Source organism: Coregonus clupeaformis, chromosome 5 (assembly GCF_020615455.1).
Source record: "Coregonus clupeaformis isolate EN_2021a chromosome 5, ASM2061545v1, whole genome shotgun sequence".
In the NCBI taxonomy this organism is placed as follows: domain Eukaryota; kingdom Metazoa; phylum Chordata; class Actinopteri; order Salmoniformes; family Salmonidae; genus Coregonus; species Coregonus clupeaformis.
Genome location: NC_059196.1, coordinates 42,955,072 through 42,972,125, shown reverse-complemented (window position 1 = coordinate 42,972,125; position 17,054 = coordinate 42,955,072). Strand labels below are relative to the sequence as shown.

Sequence of the window (17,054 nt, the reverse complement as noted above, 5' to 3'; positions counted from 1 at the left end):
AATCTACTGCTGTAGGCTACAATATCAATCTACTGCTGTAGGTTACAATATAAATATACTGCTGTAGGTTACAATATAAATCTACTGCTGTAGGCTTCAATATAAATATACTGCTGTAGGTTACAATATAAATCTACTGCTGTAGGCTACAATATAAATATACTGCTGTAGGCTACAATATAAATCTACTGCTGTAGGTTACAATATAAATCTACTGCTGTAGGTTACAATATAAATCTACTGCTGTAGGCTACAATATAAATCTACTGCTGTAGGTTACAATATAAATATACTGCTGTAGGCTACAATATAAATATACTGCTGTAGGCTACAATATAAATCTACTGCTGTAGGTTACAATATAAATCTACTTCTGTAGGTTACAATATAAATCTACTTCTGTAGGTTACAATATAAATATACTGCTGTAGGTTACAATATAAATCTACTTCTGTAGGTTACAATATAAATATACTGCTGTAGGTTACAATATAAATCTACTGCTGTAGGCTACAATATAAATCTACTGCTGTAGGCTACAATATAAATCTACTGCTGTAGGTTACAATATAAATCTACTGCTGTAGGCTACAATATAAATCTACTGCTGTAGGTTACAATATAAATCTACTGCTGTAGGTTACAATATAAATATACTGCTGTAGGCTACAATATAAATCTACTGCTGTAGGTTACAATATACATCTACTGCTGTAGGTTACAATATAAATCTACTGCTGTAGGCTACAATATAAATCTACTGCTGTAGGTTACAATATAAATCTACTGCTGTAGGCTACAATATAAATCTACTGCTGTAGGTTACAATATAAATCTACTGCTGTAGGCTACAATATAAATCTACTGCTGTAGGTTACAATATAAATCTACTGCTGTAGGTTACAATATAAATCTACTGCTGTAGGCTACAATATAAATATACTGCTGTAGGCTACAATATAAATCTACTGCTGTAGGTTACAATATATACATCTACTGCTGTAGGCTACAATAGAAATCTACTGCTGTAGGCTACAATATAAATCTACTGCTGTAGGTTACAATATAAATCTACTGCTGTAGGCTAAAATATAAATCTACTGCTGTAGGTTACAATATAAATCTACTGCTGTAGGCTACAATATAAATCTACTGCTGTAGGCTACAATATAAATCTACTGCTGTAGGCTACAATATAAATCTACTGCTGTAGGTTACAATATAAATCTACTGCTGTAGGCTACAATATAAATTTACTGCTGTAGGTTACAATATAAATCTACTGCTGTAGGCTACAATATAAATATACTGCTGTAGGCTACAATATAAATCTACTGCTGTAGGCTACAATATAAATCTACTGCTGTAGGTTACAATATAAATCTACTGCTGTAGGCTACAATATAAATCTACTGCTGTAGATTACAATATAAATCTACTGCTGTAGGTTACAATATAAATCTACTGCTGTAGGTTACAATATAAATCTACTGCTGTAGGTTACAATATAAATCTACTGCTGTAGGCTACAATATAAATCTACTGCTGTAGGTTACAATATACATCTACTGCTGTAGGTTACAATATAAATCTACTGCTGTAGGTTACAATATAAATCTACTGCTGTAGGCTACAATATAAATCTACTGCTGTAGGTTACAATATAAATCTACTGCTGTAGGCTACAATATAAATCTACTGCTGTAGGTTACAATATAAATCTACTGCTGTAGGCTACAATATGAATCTACTGCTGTAGGTTACAATATAAATATACTGCTGTAGGTTACAATATAAATCTACTGCTGTAGGCTACAATATAAATCTACTGCTGTAGGCTACAATATAAATCTACTGCTGTAGAATACAATATAAATCGACTGCTGTAGGTTACAATATAAATATACGGCTGTAGGTTACAATATAAATATACTGCTGTAGGTTACAATATAAATCTACTGCTGTAGGCTACAATATAAATCTACTGCTGTAGGCTACAATATAAATCTACTGCTGTAGGTTACAATATACATCTACTGCTGTAGGTTACAATATAAATATACTGCTGTAGGTTACAATATAAATCTACTGCTGTAGGCTACAATATAAATCTACTGCTGTAGGTTACAATATACATATACTGCTGTAGGCTACAATAGAAATCTACTGCTGTAGGCTACAATATAAATCTACTGCTGTAGGCTACAATAGAAATATACTGCTGTAGGCTACAATAGAAATCTACTGCTGTAGGCTACAATATAAATATACTGCTGTAGATTACAATATAAATATACTGCTGTAGGCTACAATATAAATCTACTGCTGTAGGCTACAATATAAATATACTGCTGTAGGCTACAATATAAATATACTGCTGTAGGCTTCAATATAAATATACTGCTGTAGATTACAATATAAATCTACTGCTGTAGGCTACAATATAAATATACTGCTGTAGGCTACAATATAAATATACTGCTGTAGGCTTCAATATAAATATACTGCTGTAGGTTCCAATATAAATATACTGCTGTAGGCTACAATATAAATATACTGCTGTAGGCTTCAATATAAATATACTGCTGTAGGTTCCAATATAAATCTACTGCTGTAGGCTACAATATAAATCTACTGCTGTAGGCTACAATATACACCGGATATGTGTTGTTTTACAGAGTCAGCCATAGTAGTATGATAGGTGCAGTGTAATGTGTTGTTTTACAGGGTCAGCCATAGTAGTATGATAGGTGCAGTGTAATGTGTTGTTTTACAGGGTCAGCCATAGTAGTATGATAGGTCCAGTGTAATGTGTTGTTTTACAGGGTCAGTCATAGTAGTATGATAGGTCCAGTGTAATGTGTTGTTTTACAGGGTCAGCCATAGTAGTATGATAGGTGCAGTGTAATGTGTTGTTTTACAGGGTCAGCCATAGTAGTATGATAGGTCCAGTGTAATGTGTTGTTTTACAGGGTCAGCCATAGTAGTATGATAGGTGCAGTGTAATGTGTTGTTTTACAGGGTCAGCCATAGTAGTATGATAGGTCCAGTGTAATGTGTTGTTTTACAGGGTCAGCCATAGTAGTATGATAGGTGCAGTGTAATGTGTTGTTTTACAGGGTCAGCCATAGTAGTATGATAGGTGCAGTGTAATGTGTTGTTTTACAGGGTCAGCCATAGTAGTATGATAGGTCCAGTGTAATGTGTTGTTTTACAGGGTCAGCCATAGTAGTATGATAGGTCCAGTGTAATGTGTTGTTTTACAGGGTCAGCCATAGTAGTATGATAGGTGCAGTGTAATGTGTTGTTTTACAGGGTCAGTCATAGTAGTATGATAGGTGCAGTGTAATGTGTTGTTTTACAGGGTCAGTAACAGTAGTGTGATAGGTCCAGTGTAATGTGTTGTTTTACAGGGTCAGTCATAGTAGTATGATAGGTCCAGTGTAATGTGCTGTTTTACAGGGTCAGTAACAGTAGTATAATAGGTGCAGTGTAATGTGTTGTTTTACAGGGTCAGTCATAGTAGTATGATAGGTGCAGTGTAATGTGTTGTTTTACAGGGTCAGCCATAGTAGTATGATAGGTGCAGTGTAATGTGTTGTTTTACAGGGTCAGCCATAGTAGTATGATAGGTGCAGTGTAATGTGTTGTTTTACAGGGTCAGCCATAGTAGTATGATAGGTGCAGTGTAATGTGTTGTTTTACAGGGTCAGCCATAGTAGTATGATAGGTGCAGTGTAATGTGTTGTTTTACAGGGTCAGCCATAGTAGTATGATAGGTCCAGTGTAATGTGTTGTTTTACAGGGTCAGCCATAGTAGTATGATAGGTCCAGTGTAATGTGTTGTTTTACAGGGTCAGTCATAGTAGTATGATAGGTCCAGTGTAATGTGTTGTTTTACAGGGTCAGCCATAGTAGTATGATAGGTGCAGTGTAATGTGTTGTTCTACAGGGTCAGCCATAGTAGTATGATAGGTGCAGTGTAATGTGTTGTTTTACAGGGTCAGCCATAGTAGTATGATAGGTGCAGTGTAATGTGTTGTTTTACAGGGTCAGCCATAGTAGTATGATAGGTCCAGTGTAATGTGTTGTTTTACAGGGTCAGCCATAGTAGTATGATAGGTCCAGTGTAATGTGTTGTTTTACAGGGTCAGCCATAGTAGTATGATAGGTGCAGTGTAATGTGTTGTTTTACAGGGTCAGCCATAGTAGTATGATAGGTCAGTGTAATGTGTTGTTTTACTGTGTCAGCCATAGTAGTATGATAGGTCCAGTGTAATGTGTTGTTTTACAGGGTCAGTCATAGTAGTATGATAGGTCCAGTGTAATGTGTTGTTTTACAGGGTCAGCCATAGTAGTATGATAGGTCCAGTGTAATGTGTTGTTTTACAGGGTCAGCCATAGTAGTATGATAGGTGCAGTGTAATGTGTTGTTTTACAGGGTCAGCCATAGTAGTATGATAGGTGCAGTGTAATGTGTTGTTTTACAGGGTCAGCCATAGTAGTATGATAGGTGCAGTGTAATGTGTTGTTTTACAGGGTCAGCCATAGTAGTATGATAGGTGCAGTGTAATGTGTTGTTTTACAGGGTCAGCCATAGTAGTATGATAGGTGCAGTGTAATGTGTTGTTTTACAGGGTCAGCCATAGTAGTATGATAGGTCCAGTGTAATGTGTTGTTTTACAGGGTCAGCCATAGTAGTATGATAGGTGCAGTGTAATGTGTTGTTTTACAGGGTCAGCCATAGTAGTATGATAGGTGCAGTGTAATGTGTTGTTTTACAGGGTCAGCCATAGTAGTATGATAGGTCCAGTGTAATGTGTTGTTTTACAGGGTCAGCCATAGTAGTATGATAGGTGCAGTGTAATGTGTTGTTTTACAGGGTCAGTAACAGTAGTATGATAGGTGCAGTGTAATGTGTTGTTTTACAGGGTCAGCCATAGTAGTATGATAGGTCCAGTGTAATGTGTTGTTTTACAGGGTCAGCCATAGTAGTATGATAGGTCCAGTGTAATGTGTTGTTTTACAGGGTCAGTCATAGTAGTATGATAGGTCCAGTGTAATGTGTTGTTTTACAGGGTCAGCCATAGTAGTATGATAGGTGCAGTGTAATGTGTTGTTCTACAGGGTCAGCCATAGTAGTATGATAGGTGCAGTGTAATGTGTTGTTTTACAGGGTCAGCCATAGTAGTATGATAGGTCCAGTGTAATGTGTTGTTTTACAGGGTCAGCCATAGTAGTATGATAGGTCCAGTGTAATGTGTTGTTTTACAGGGTCAGCCATAGTAGTATGATAGGTGCAGTGTAATGTGTTGTTTTACTGTGTCAGCCATAGTAGTATGATAGGTCCAGTGTAATGTGTTGTTTTACAGGGTCAGTCATAGTAGTATGATAGGTCCAGTGTAATGTGTTGTTTTACAGGGTCAGCCATAGTAGTATGATAGGTCCAGTGTAATGTGTTGTTTTACAGGGTCAGCCATAGTAGTATGATAGGTGCAGTGTAATGTGTTGTTTTACAGGGTCAGCCATAGTAGTATGATAGGTGCAGTGTAATGTGTTGTTTTACAGGGTCAGCCATAGTAGTACGATAGGTCCAGTGTAATGTGTTGTTTTACAGGGTCAGCCATAGTAGTATGATAGGTGCAGTGTAATGTGTTGTTTTACAGGGTCAGCCATAGTAGTATGATAGGTGCAGTGTAATGTGTTGTTTTACAGGGTCAGTCATAGTAGTATGATAGGTCCAGTGTAATGTGTTGTTTTACAGGGTCAGCCATAGTAGTATGATAGGTCCAGTGTAATGTGTTGTTTTACAGGGTCAGCCATAGTAGTATGATAGGTCCAGTGTAATGTGTTGTTTTACAGGGTCAGCCATAGTAGTATGATAGGTGCAGTGTAATGTGTTGTTTTACAGGGTCAGTCATAGTAGTATGATAGGTCCAGTGTAATGTGTTGTTTTACAGGGTCAGCCATAGTAGTATGATAGGTCCAGTGTAATGTGTTGTTTTACAGAGTCAGCCATAGTAGTATGATAGGTGCAGTGTAATGTGTTGTTTTACAGGGTCAGCCATAGTAGTATGATAGGTCCAGTGTAATGTGTTGTTTTACAGGGTCAGCCATAGTAGTATGATAGGTGCAGTGTAATGTGTTGTTTTACAGGGTCAGCCATAGTAGTATGATAGGTCCAGTGTAATGTGTTGTTTTACAGGGTCAGCCATAGTAGTATGATAGGTGCAGTGTAATGTGTTGTTTTACAGGGTCAGCCATAGTAGTATGATAGGTCCAGTGTAATGTGTTGTTTTACAGGGTCAGCCATAGTAGTATGATAGGTGCAGTGTAATGTGTTGTTTTACAGGGTCAGCCATAGTAGTATGATAGGTGCAGTGTAATGTGTTGTTTTACAGGGTCAGCCATAGTAGTATGATAGGTGCAGTGTAATGTGTTGTTTTACAGGGTCAGCCATAGTAGTATGATAGGTCCAGTGTAATGTGTTGTTTTACAGGGTCAGCCATAGTAGTATGATAGGTGCAGTGTAATGTGTTGTTTTACAGGGTCAGTCATAGTAGTATGATAGGTCCAGTGTAATGTGTTGTTTTACAGGGTCAGCCATAGTAGTATGATAGGTGCAGTGTAATGTGTTGTTTTACAGGGTCAGCCATAGTAGTATGATAGGTCCAGTGTAATGTGTTGTTTTACAGGGTCAGCCATAGTAGTATGATAGGTGCAGTGTAATGTGTTGTTTTACAGGGTCAGCCATAGTAGTATGATAGGTCCAGTGTAATGTGTTGTTTTACAGGGTCAGCCATAGTAGTATGATAGGTGCAGTGTAATGTGTTGTTTTACAGGGTCAGCCATAGTAGTATGATAGGTGCAGTGTAATGTGTTGTTTTACAGGGTCAGCCATAGTAGTATGATAGGTGCAGTGTAATGTGTTGTTTTACAGGGTCAGCCATAGTAGTATGATAGGTCCAGTGTAATGTGTTGTTTTACAGGGTCAGCCATAGCAGTACGGAGCCTCTGGATCAAATTAGTATTAAGAGCCTTGCTCAAGGGCACATCAACAGATTTCTCACTATGTCGGCTCGGGCATTCAAACCAGCGACCTTTCGGTTAAAGGCCCAACGCTCTAACAGACAGGCTACCTGCCTGCCCTCTAAGAAACCTACCCTGAACCTACATGTATGATAGGTTCAGTACACCTAGCCACCAAGATCCTATAAATCTATATGTAATTCTATGCACCTATTCTATGCAAAAACTTATCTCCAGACAGACTTATTGGTGCCGTCTGCCGGCCTCTCGTCAGATCTGTGATATATCGTATAGGGACAATATCCCCTACCTTGGCCGACGCTGGACCAATTGTGCGCCGCCCATGGGTCTCCCGGTTGCGGCCGGCTGCGACAGAGCCTGGACTCGAACCAGGATCTCTAGTGGCACAGCTAGCACTGCGATGCAGTGCCTTAGACCACTGCACCACTCGGGAGTCTATTAGGAAGGTGTTCTTAATGTTTTGTACACTCAGTGTATAATACACAATGTTCATCACTAGAATCCCTACCTTGTTGAAGCTGGATAGTGGGGGGCCCTCCGCCGGCCTCTCGAAGCATACCGGCTCCTCCTCCTCACTGGACAGTTGGGGCCTCAGGATGGGGCTGAGGGGGCTGCAAGGGCTTGTGGGAGAGAAGCAAGGGGTTGTGGGGGAGATGGGCGTCGGCGCCAGCTTCACCTCGGGACTCTTGGGCGAGGGCAGCAGAGAGGTGGGCGACAGGGCTAGGTTTGCCTGGAGTTGGAGAGAGAGAGAAAGAGAGAGAGAGAGAGGGAGGGGAGATAGGATAGGTTAGAGAAAGAGAGAGAGGTCAGCGCCGATGATCTTGCAGTCTCACCATGACGGGTTTTTAACTACCTGCCCAGGGGCTACAGATGAAAGTTCACCTTTTGGTTGAATCTAGAACCTTATCCACTAAAGGTTATAAAAGACAGGCAGCTAGACTATGAGCAACAATGCTACATAGGCCAGAAGAGAGAGAGACAGAAGAGCTTGATTCTGGTACGAAGTTTTAAAAGCAGAACTATGAGGTACATGTACAGTTGAAGTCGGAGATTTACATACACCTTAGCCAAATACATTTAAACTCAGTTTGTCACAATTCCTGACATTTCATTCTAGTAAAAATTCCCTGTCTTAGGTCAGTTAGGATCACCACTCTATTTTAAGAATGTGAAATGTCAGAATAATAGTAGAGAGAATGATTTATTTCAGCTTTTATTTATTTCATCACATTCCCAGTGGGTCAGAAGTTTACATACACTCAATTAGTATTTGGTAACATTGCCTTTAAATTGTTTAACTTGGGTCAAACGTTTTTGGTAGCCTTCCACAAGCTTCCCACAATAAGTTGGGTGAATTTTGGCCCATTCCTCCTGACAGAGCTGGTGTAACTGAGTCAGGTTTGTAGGCCTCCTTGCTCGCACAAATGCTTTTTCAGTTCTGCCCACAATTTTCTATAGGATTGACGTCAGGGCTTTGTGATGGCCACTCCAATACCTTGACTTTGTTGTCCTTAAGCCATTTTGCCACAACTTTGGAAGTATGCTTGGGGTCATTGTCCATTTGGAAGACCCATTTGCGACCAAGCTTTAACTTCCTGACTGATGTCTTGAGATGTTGCTTCAATATATCCACATAATTTTCCTTCCTCATGATGCCATCGATTTTGTGAAGTGCACCAGTCCCTCCTGCAGCAAAGCACCCCCACAGCATGGTGCTGCCACCCCCGTGCTTCACGGTTGGGATGGTGTTCTTCAGCTTGCAAGGCTTCCCCTTTTTCCTCCAAACATAACGATGGTCATTATGGCCAAACAGTTCTGTTTTTCTTTCATCAGACCAGAAGACATTTCTCCAAAAAGTACGATCTTTGTCCCCATGTGCAGTTGCAAACCGTAGTCTGGTTTTTTTTATGGCGGTTTTGGAGCAGTGGCTTCTTCCTTGCTGAGCGGCCTTTCAGGTTATGTCGATATAGGACTTGTTTTACTGTGGATATAGATACTTTTGTACCTGTTTCCTCCAGCATCTTCACAAGGTCCTTTGCTGTTGTTCTGGGATTGATTTGCACTTTTCGCACCAAAGTACGTTCATCTCTAGGAGACAGAACGCGTCTCCTTCCTGAGCAGTATGACGGCTGCGTGATCCCATGGTGTTTATACTTGCGTACTATTGTTTGTACAGATGAACGTGGTACCTTCAGGCATTTGGAAATTGCTTCCAAGGATTAACCAGTCTTGTGGAGGTCTACAATATTTGAGTTTGAAGGTAGGCCTTTGAAATACATCCACAGGTACACCTCCAATTGACTCAAATGATGTCAATTAGCCTATCAGAAGCTTCTAAAGCCATGACATCATTTTCTGGAATCTTCCAAGCTGTTTAAAGGCACAGTCAACTTAGTGTATGTAAACTTCTGACCCACTGGAATTGTGATACAGTGAATTATAAGTGAAATAATGTGTCTGTAAACAATTGTTGGAAAAATGACTTGTGTCATGCACAAAGTAGATGTCCTAACCGACTTGCCAAAACTATACTTTGTTAACAAGAAATTTGTGGAGTGGTTGAAAAACGAGTTTTAATGACTCCAACCTAAGTGTACGTAAACTTCCGACTTCAACTGTACACACATGACATAGGCTTCCAGATCCCATCCATCAAAGCCCACAGACAACTGCTTAAGAAAGAGAGACACATGACGACTTCACTAACACAGGCGACAAAATAGACAAACCAAAATCTGTAAATAGCTCAATGACCCACTCCTCCTATTCACAAAGACACTGACCCACTCCTCCTATTCACAAAGACACTGACCCACTCCTCCTATTCACAAAGACACTGACCCACTCCTCCTATTCACAAAGACACTGACCCACTCCTCCTATTCACAAAGACACTGACCCACTCCTCTATTCACAAAGACACTGACCCATTCCTCCTATTCACAAAGACACTGACCCACTCCTCCTATTCACAAAGACACTGACCCACTCCTCTATTCACAAAGACACTGACCTATTCCTATTCACAAAGACACTGACCCACTCCTCTATTCACAAAGACACTGACCCACTCCTCCTATTCACAAAGAAACTGACCCACTCCTCCTATTCACAAAGACACTGACCCACTCCTCTATTCACAAAGACACTGACCCACTCCTCTATTCACAAAGACACTGACCCACTCCTCCTATTCACAAAGACACTGACCCACTCCTCTATTCACAAAGACACTGACCCACTCCTCCTATTCACAAAGACACTGACCCACTCCTCCTATTCACAAAGACACTGACCCACTCCTCCTATTCACAAAGACACTGACCCACTCCTCTATTCACAAAGACACTGACCCACTCCTCTATTCACAAAGACACTGACCCACTCCTCCTATTCACAAGGACACTGACCCACTCCTCCTATTCACAAAGACACTGACCCACTCCTCCTATTCACAAAAGACACTGACCCACTCCTCTATTCATAAAAACACTGACCCACTCCTCCTATTCACAAAGACACTGACCCACTCCTCCTATTCACAAAGACACTGACCCACTCCTCCTATTCACAAAGACACTGACCCACTCCTCCTATTCACAAAGACACTGACCCACTCCTCCTATTCACAAAGACACTGACCCACTCCTCCTATTCACAAGGACACTGACCCACTCCTCCTATTCACAAAGACACTGACCCACTCCTCCTATTCACAAAGACATTGACCCACTCCTCTATTCACAAGGACACTGACCCACTCCTCCTATTCACAAAGACACTGACCCACTCCTCCTATTCACAAAGACACTGACCCACTCCTCCTATTCACAAAGACACTGACCCACTCCTCCTATTCACAAGGACACTGACCCACTCCTCCTATTCACAAAGACACTGACCCACTCCTCCTATTCACAAAGACACTGACCCACTCCTCCTATTCACAAAGACACTGACCCACTCCTCCTATTCACAAAGACACTGACCCACTCCTCTATCCACAAAGACACTGACCCACTCCTCCTATTCACAAAGACACTGACCCACTCCTCCTATTCACAAAGACACTGACCCACTCCTATTCACAAAGACACTGACCCACTCCTCCTATTCACAAAGACACTGACCCACTCCTCCTATTCACAAAGACACTGACCCACTCCTCCTATTCACAAAGACACTGACCCACTCCTCCTATTCACAAAGACACTGACCCACTCCTCCTATTCACAAAGACACTGACCCACTCCTCCTATTCACAAAGACACTGACCCACTCCTATTCACAAAGACACTGACCTACTCCTATTCACAAAGACACTGACCCACTCCTATTCACAAAGACACTGACCCACTCCTCCTATTCCCCCAGAAAAGCTGTGTAGGCACCAAGCAGATTTGTACCTGCGTCATAGAACAGGACAGAGAGCGAGACAGAGAGAGAGAGAGAGAGAGAGAGAGAGAGATTACTGTCCTTGACCTGCTTCAGTATCCTGAAGTGCCCTCCTCTATTCAACACAGTACACACCTGACGCAACACAACTACGACCCAGTCCTGACTACCTACGGACCAGCACTGAGCCACCCTACAGAACACAACCTCCCTCTAACATCCTAGTGATGGAGGAGGGATTCTGTTCTTTCCTACCTGGACGGGGGAGAAGAAGAAGAGAGAGAAGCGACAACCATTCTGTCCCATGGCTTCTGTCCGAGCCGAGCCGAGCCGAGGGAGTCAGAGAGACTACAGTGATGTGATGTAAAGCTGCCTGCCAGCCTGTCAGAGAATGGCCTCTCTGTCTCTCTCTGTCTCAGTCTCTCTCTCTCTCTCTCTCTCACTCTCACTCTCTCTCTGTCCTTGAGCTCATTAGCTCATCAATGTCAGCCGATTGGAGAGTGTTCAGGGATTGGGCCCTTCCCCCACCACTCACACGGACGGGGATATTCATTAACTGACATCTACATACCACTAGGTGGCGGATTGGTGTCAGAAATAAAAGCCACAGCAAAACACTGCCAGCCTACTAACGTGACAGTACAGCTGTATGCTGGTATCTAAGCTTGCTGTTGCCTTGGTTACACTACAACAATATAGACAGGTTGGCTGACAACGGTGGCTCGTTTCAGCTAGTTTTAATTTGTTTCTTGATACCATGTCTTTGAGGTGTTTTGACTGATGTCATGTCTATGCTAATATGGCCAAAATTAGCTAACCCAACAACTGTAACAATGTACAGTATTTGAGAAAAAACAAGTGTTCATTTTACAAATGTATTTGTTTTCAACAAGCACTGAGACAAAATATAGTTTTACATGTTGTCAAAAAATCTAAGCCAACCCTGTCTGTTTTGCCCCATATTTGCACACGCTTCGGTTTTGTTGCGAAACAACCAACCCATCTATTAAGATGGTATTATTCTTGCTTTCTACAGGGAAATAAACAGTATCCGTTTTATACAAATTAAGCAGAAATGAGGGACACAGAAAATTATTTTTCTTCTGTGGGTTTTTATGTTTATCAAGCAATTCTACTGGCCTCTGTGTCAGACAGAGATCTCTACAGCACCTCTACTGGCCTCTGTGTCAGACAGAGATCTCTACATAACTTCTACTGGCCTCTGTGTCAGACAGAGGTTGTTTCCTGCTACAACATCTACTAAAAGGTTTCACTTTGTTTTGAGGCACATTGAAAAACAATTCTGTAGGAGTGATTTGAAAGTGCAAACAAAAGCTTTCTGCCCTTGCCTGGCACCAGATCTTTCAGTCAACTTCTCAAACTATATCATTGTCAGATCTGAGAGCAGCTAGGCCAAGACTTGGACAGCAACACACAGACAGGGATACACTGACCTGCAGCTTCTCGATGAGGGGGGAGCTCTTGGAAGTCTTCAGCTTGACTTTGGGGGGTTGTGGAGAGACGATGCTGGGTTTCTATGGACACGACAGACACCAAAGAGTTAACAGAGACGGTTGTCACTCTAAGACCAAGATAGTGACTGAGACAGACCACTTGAACGCAATCCCCCAGAAAGAGGACAACTAACAGACCAAAACATCAATCAGGCGCGCTTGACATTTTAAAGGTCATTTCCGGCCTTGGTTTAAAAGACTGGACATTTACTAAGAGGGGAATTTCCTCGTAGCCAAATCAGCATTTTCTAAAACAGAAACGTAATGACTTCTACCTCCAGTTCCCCATGGTCATGTTTCATGTTGTGAAGCTGCAGGGAGCACGGAGGAGGTCTCCGTCTGACAGGCTTCCTCTGCAACACAATGAGAGAATAGTTCATCACATACAAATACAGGTATTCAGATACAACTTCAGGTATTCAGATACAACTACAGGTATTCAGATACAACTTCAGGTATTCAGATACAACTTCAGGTATTCAGATACAACTTCAGGTATTCCGATATAAATACAGGCATTCAGATACAGGTATTCAGATATAAATACAGGCATTCAGGCATTGGTAACTTCTATACTAGTGTTGTCACGATACCAGGATTAGTATCACAATACTCCATACCATCACAATACTCCATACCATCACAATACTCCATACCATCATCACAATACTCCATACCATCATCACAATACTCCATACCATCATCACAATACTCCATACCATCATCACAATACTCCATACCATCATCACAATACTCCATACCATCATCACAATACTCCATACCATCATCACAATACTCCATACCATCATCACAATACTCCATACTAAAACAATACCACAGGAAAAAGAGAAGGTGCATTAGCCAAAGTCATAGAATGGCACTTGATCCAGACAAATCTTTTGAGTTCAATATCATTACATTTGAAATGTTTGATGACAATTCTTCAGAGACAGCCATGTAAGCATTAATTAATCAATTATACAATCAATCTGACCAATCTAACTACACAACATTATGGTAATAATTTATTTGAATGGTAAATCACTAGTCTACTGATAAACTGGGTAAATCAACATGTAGCCTAGGCTTATTCACAATACAGGTGGATGCATATTCAATAGGAGTCTGTGCATGCATTGAGTTATTGAGCTTGTGTGGGCTGATTTCATGGGGCTACAGATGAAAAACAAATCTGTTTCCTTTCCATTTGGGACTTAATTTACTGTACTGATCAACAACTTTTTTTTATAAAAGTGTACGCTGTCTCTTAAAGAGAGATGTGACTGAGGCAATTCGGTGGTTGTGAATTAATAACGTTTTTGGCAATGACTGTATCGTTTTTGGTGACAATCAGCAGCTTTGAAATCAGCATACTTTGCGTTATGGTTTGCATATTATCACATACAAAGTACTAGGGTGGTGAACTGATGTTAGCTTAAGCCGTAAGCTGGCAAGGAAAGTTAGCCTACAAAGCTGGAAGCTACCACTATCTTTTGTTCTTGCATTGTAAAGTGTTCTAGCGTACAGAAATTAACAGTTGCAACATTTCTACATGCCGTGTTGCACTATTCAAGTGTGTTAACTTCTGTGCAGCATGAGTGGGGAGCCAACATGAGGAGCCAACATGATGCGGACCAGACTCCCAGTGAGTGGGGAGCCAACATGATGCGGACCAGACTCCCAGTGAGTGAGGAGCTAACATGATGCGGACCAGACTCCCAGTGAGTGGGGAGCCAACATGATGCGGACCAGACTCCCAGTGAGTGGGGAGCTAACATGATGCGGACCAGACTCCCAGTGAGTGGGGAGCCAACATGATGCGGACCAGACTCCCAGTGAGTGGGGAGCCAACATGATGCGGACCAGACTCCCAGTGAGTGGGGAGCCAACATGATGCGGACCAGACTCCCAGTGAGTGAGGAGATAACATGATGCGGACCAGACTCCCAGTGAGTGGGGAGATAACATGATGCGGACCAGACTCCCAGTGAGTGGGGAGATAACATGATGCGGACCAGACTCCCAGTGAGTGGGGAGATAACATGATGCGGACCAGACTCCCAGTGAGTGGGGAGATAACATGATGCGGACCAGACTCCCAGTGAGTGGGGAGATAACATGATGCGGACCAGACTCCCCAGTGAGTGAGGAGCCAACATGATGCGGACCAGACTCCCAGTGAGTGGGGAGCCAACATGATGCGGACCAGACTCCCAGTGAGTGGGGAGATAACATGATGCGGACCAGACTCCCAGTGAGTGGGGAGATAACATGATGCGGACCAGACTCCCAGTGAGTGGGGAGATAACATGATGCGGACCAGACTCCCAGTGAGTGGGGAGATAACATGATGCGGACCAGACTCCCAGTGAGTGGGGAGATAACATGATGCGGACCAGACTCCCAGTGAGTGGGGAGATAACATGATGCGGACCAGACTCCCAGTGAGTGGGGGAGATAACATGATGCGGACCAGACTCCCAGTGAGTGGGGAGATAACATGATGCGGACCAGACTCCCAGTGAGTGGGGAGCCAACATGATGCGGACCAGACTCCCAGTGAGTGGGGAGATAACATGATGCGGACCAGACTCCCAGTGAGTGAGGAGCCAACATGATGCGGACCAGACTCCCAGTGAGTGGGGAGCCAACATGATGCAGACCAGACTCCCAGTGAGTGGGGAGATAACATGATGCGGACCAGACTCCCAGTGAGTGAGGAGCCAACATGATGCGGACCAGACTCCCAGTGAGTGGGGAGCCAACATGATGCGGACCAGACTCCCAGTGAGTGGGGAGATAACATGATGCGGACCAGACTCCCAGTGAGTGGGGAGATAACATGATGCGGACCAGACTCCCAGTGAGTGGGGAGATAACATGATGCGGACCAGACTCCCAGTGAGTGGGGAGATAACATGATGCGGACCAGACTCCCAGTGAGTGGGGAGATAACATGATGCGGACCAGACTCCCAGTGAGTGGGGAGATAACATGATGCGGACCAGACTCCCAGTGAGTGGGGAGATAACATGATGCGGACCAGACTCCCAGTGAGTGGGGAGCCAACATGATGCGGACCAGACTCCCAGTGAGTGGGGAGATAACATGATGCGGACCAGACTCCCAGTGAGTGAGGAGCCAACATGATGCGGACCAGACTCCCAGTGAGTGGGGAGCCAACATGATGCAGACCAGACTCCCAGTGAGTGGGGAGATAACATGATGCGGACCAGACTCCCAGTGAGTGGGGAGATAACATGATGCAGACCAGACTCCCAGTGAGTGGGGAGCCAACATGATGCGGACCAGACTCCCAGTGAGTGGGGAGATAACATGATGCGGACCAGACTCCCAGTGAGTGAGGAGCCAACATGATGCGGACCAGACTCCCAGTGAGTGGGGAGCCAACATGATGCGGACCAGACTCCCAGTGAGTGGGGAGCCAACATGATGCGGACCAGACTCCCAGTGAGTGAGGAGCCAACATGATGCAGACCAGACTCCCAGTGAGTGAGGAGCCAACATGATGCGGACCAGACTCCCAGTGAGTGGGGAGCCAACATGATGCTGACCAGACTCCCAGTGAGTGAGGAGCCAACATGATGCAGACCAGACTCCCAGTGAGTGAGGAGATAACATGATGCAGACCAGACTCCCAGTGAGTGAGGAGATAACATGATGCTGACCAGACTCCCAGTGAGTGGGGAGCCAACATGATGCTGACCAGACTCCCAGTGAGTGAGGAGCCAACATGATGCAGACCAGACTCCCAGTGAGTGAGGAGATAACATGATGCAGACCAGACTCCCAGTGAGTGAGGAGATAACATGATGCTGACCAGACTCCCAGTGAGTGGGGAGCCAACATGATGCAGACCAGACTCCCAGTGAGTGGGGAGCCAACATGATGCGGACCAGACTCCCAGTGAGTGAGGAGTTAACATGATGCGGACCAGACTCCCAGTGAGTGCAGTGATTCTTCAGGACAGACTGGAGCCAGCAGCGAGTAAGCGGAGCAGGCACGGAGCTCTCACGCTATCAGGGGACCTCGGCTGCGCTGGTAGACGGACCTGATCCGCTCTCAATCAGTGAG

General features: G+C 43.2%; 1 protein-coding gene across 1 annotated transcript in view; it reads right to left on the bottom strand.

The window, feature by feature from the left end:
- zgc:153184 (uncharacterized protein LOC751652 homolog) overlaps positions 1 to 17,054 on the bottom strand; it is a 62,351-nt gene that overhangs the window by 11,837 nt on the left and 33,460 nt on the right. The window contains exons 3-5 of the mRNA XM_041876763.2: positions 13,235 to 13,312; positions 12,900 to 12,980; positions 7,559 to 7,780 (exon numbers count right to left, since the gene is read on the bottom strand). Of these exons, the coding sequence (XP_041732697.1) occupies positions 7,559 to 7,780; positions 12,900 to 12,980; positions 13,235 to 13,312 (381 nt within the window). The remainder of the gene's footprint in view (positions 1 to 7,558; positions 7,781 to 12,899; positions 12,981 to 13,234; positions 13,313 to 17,054) is intronic.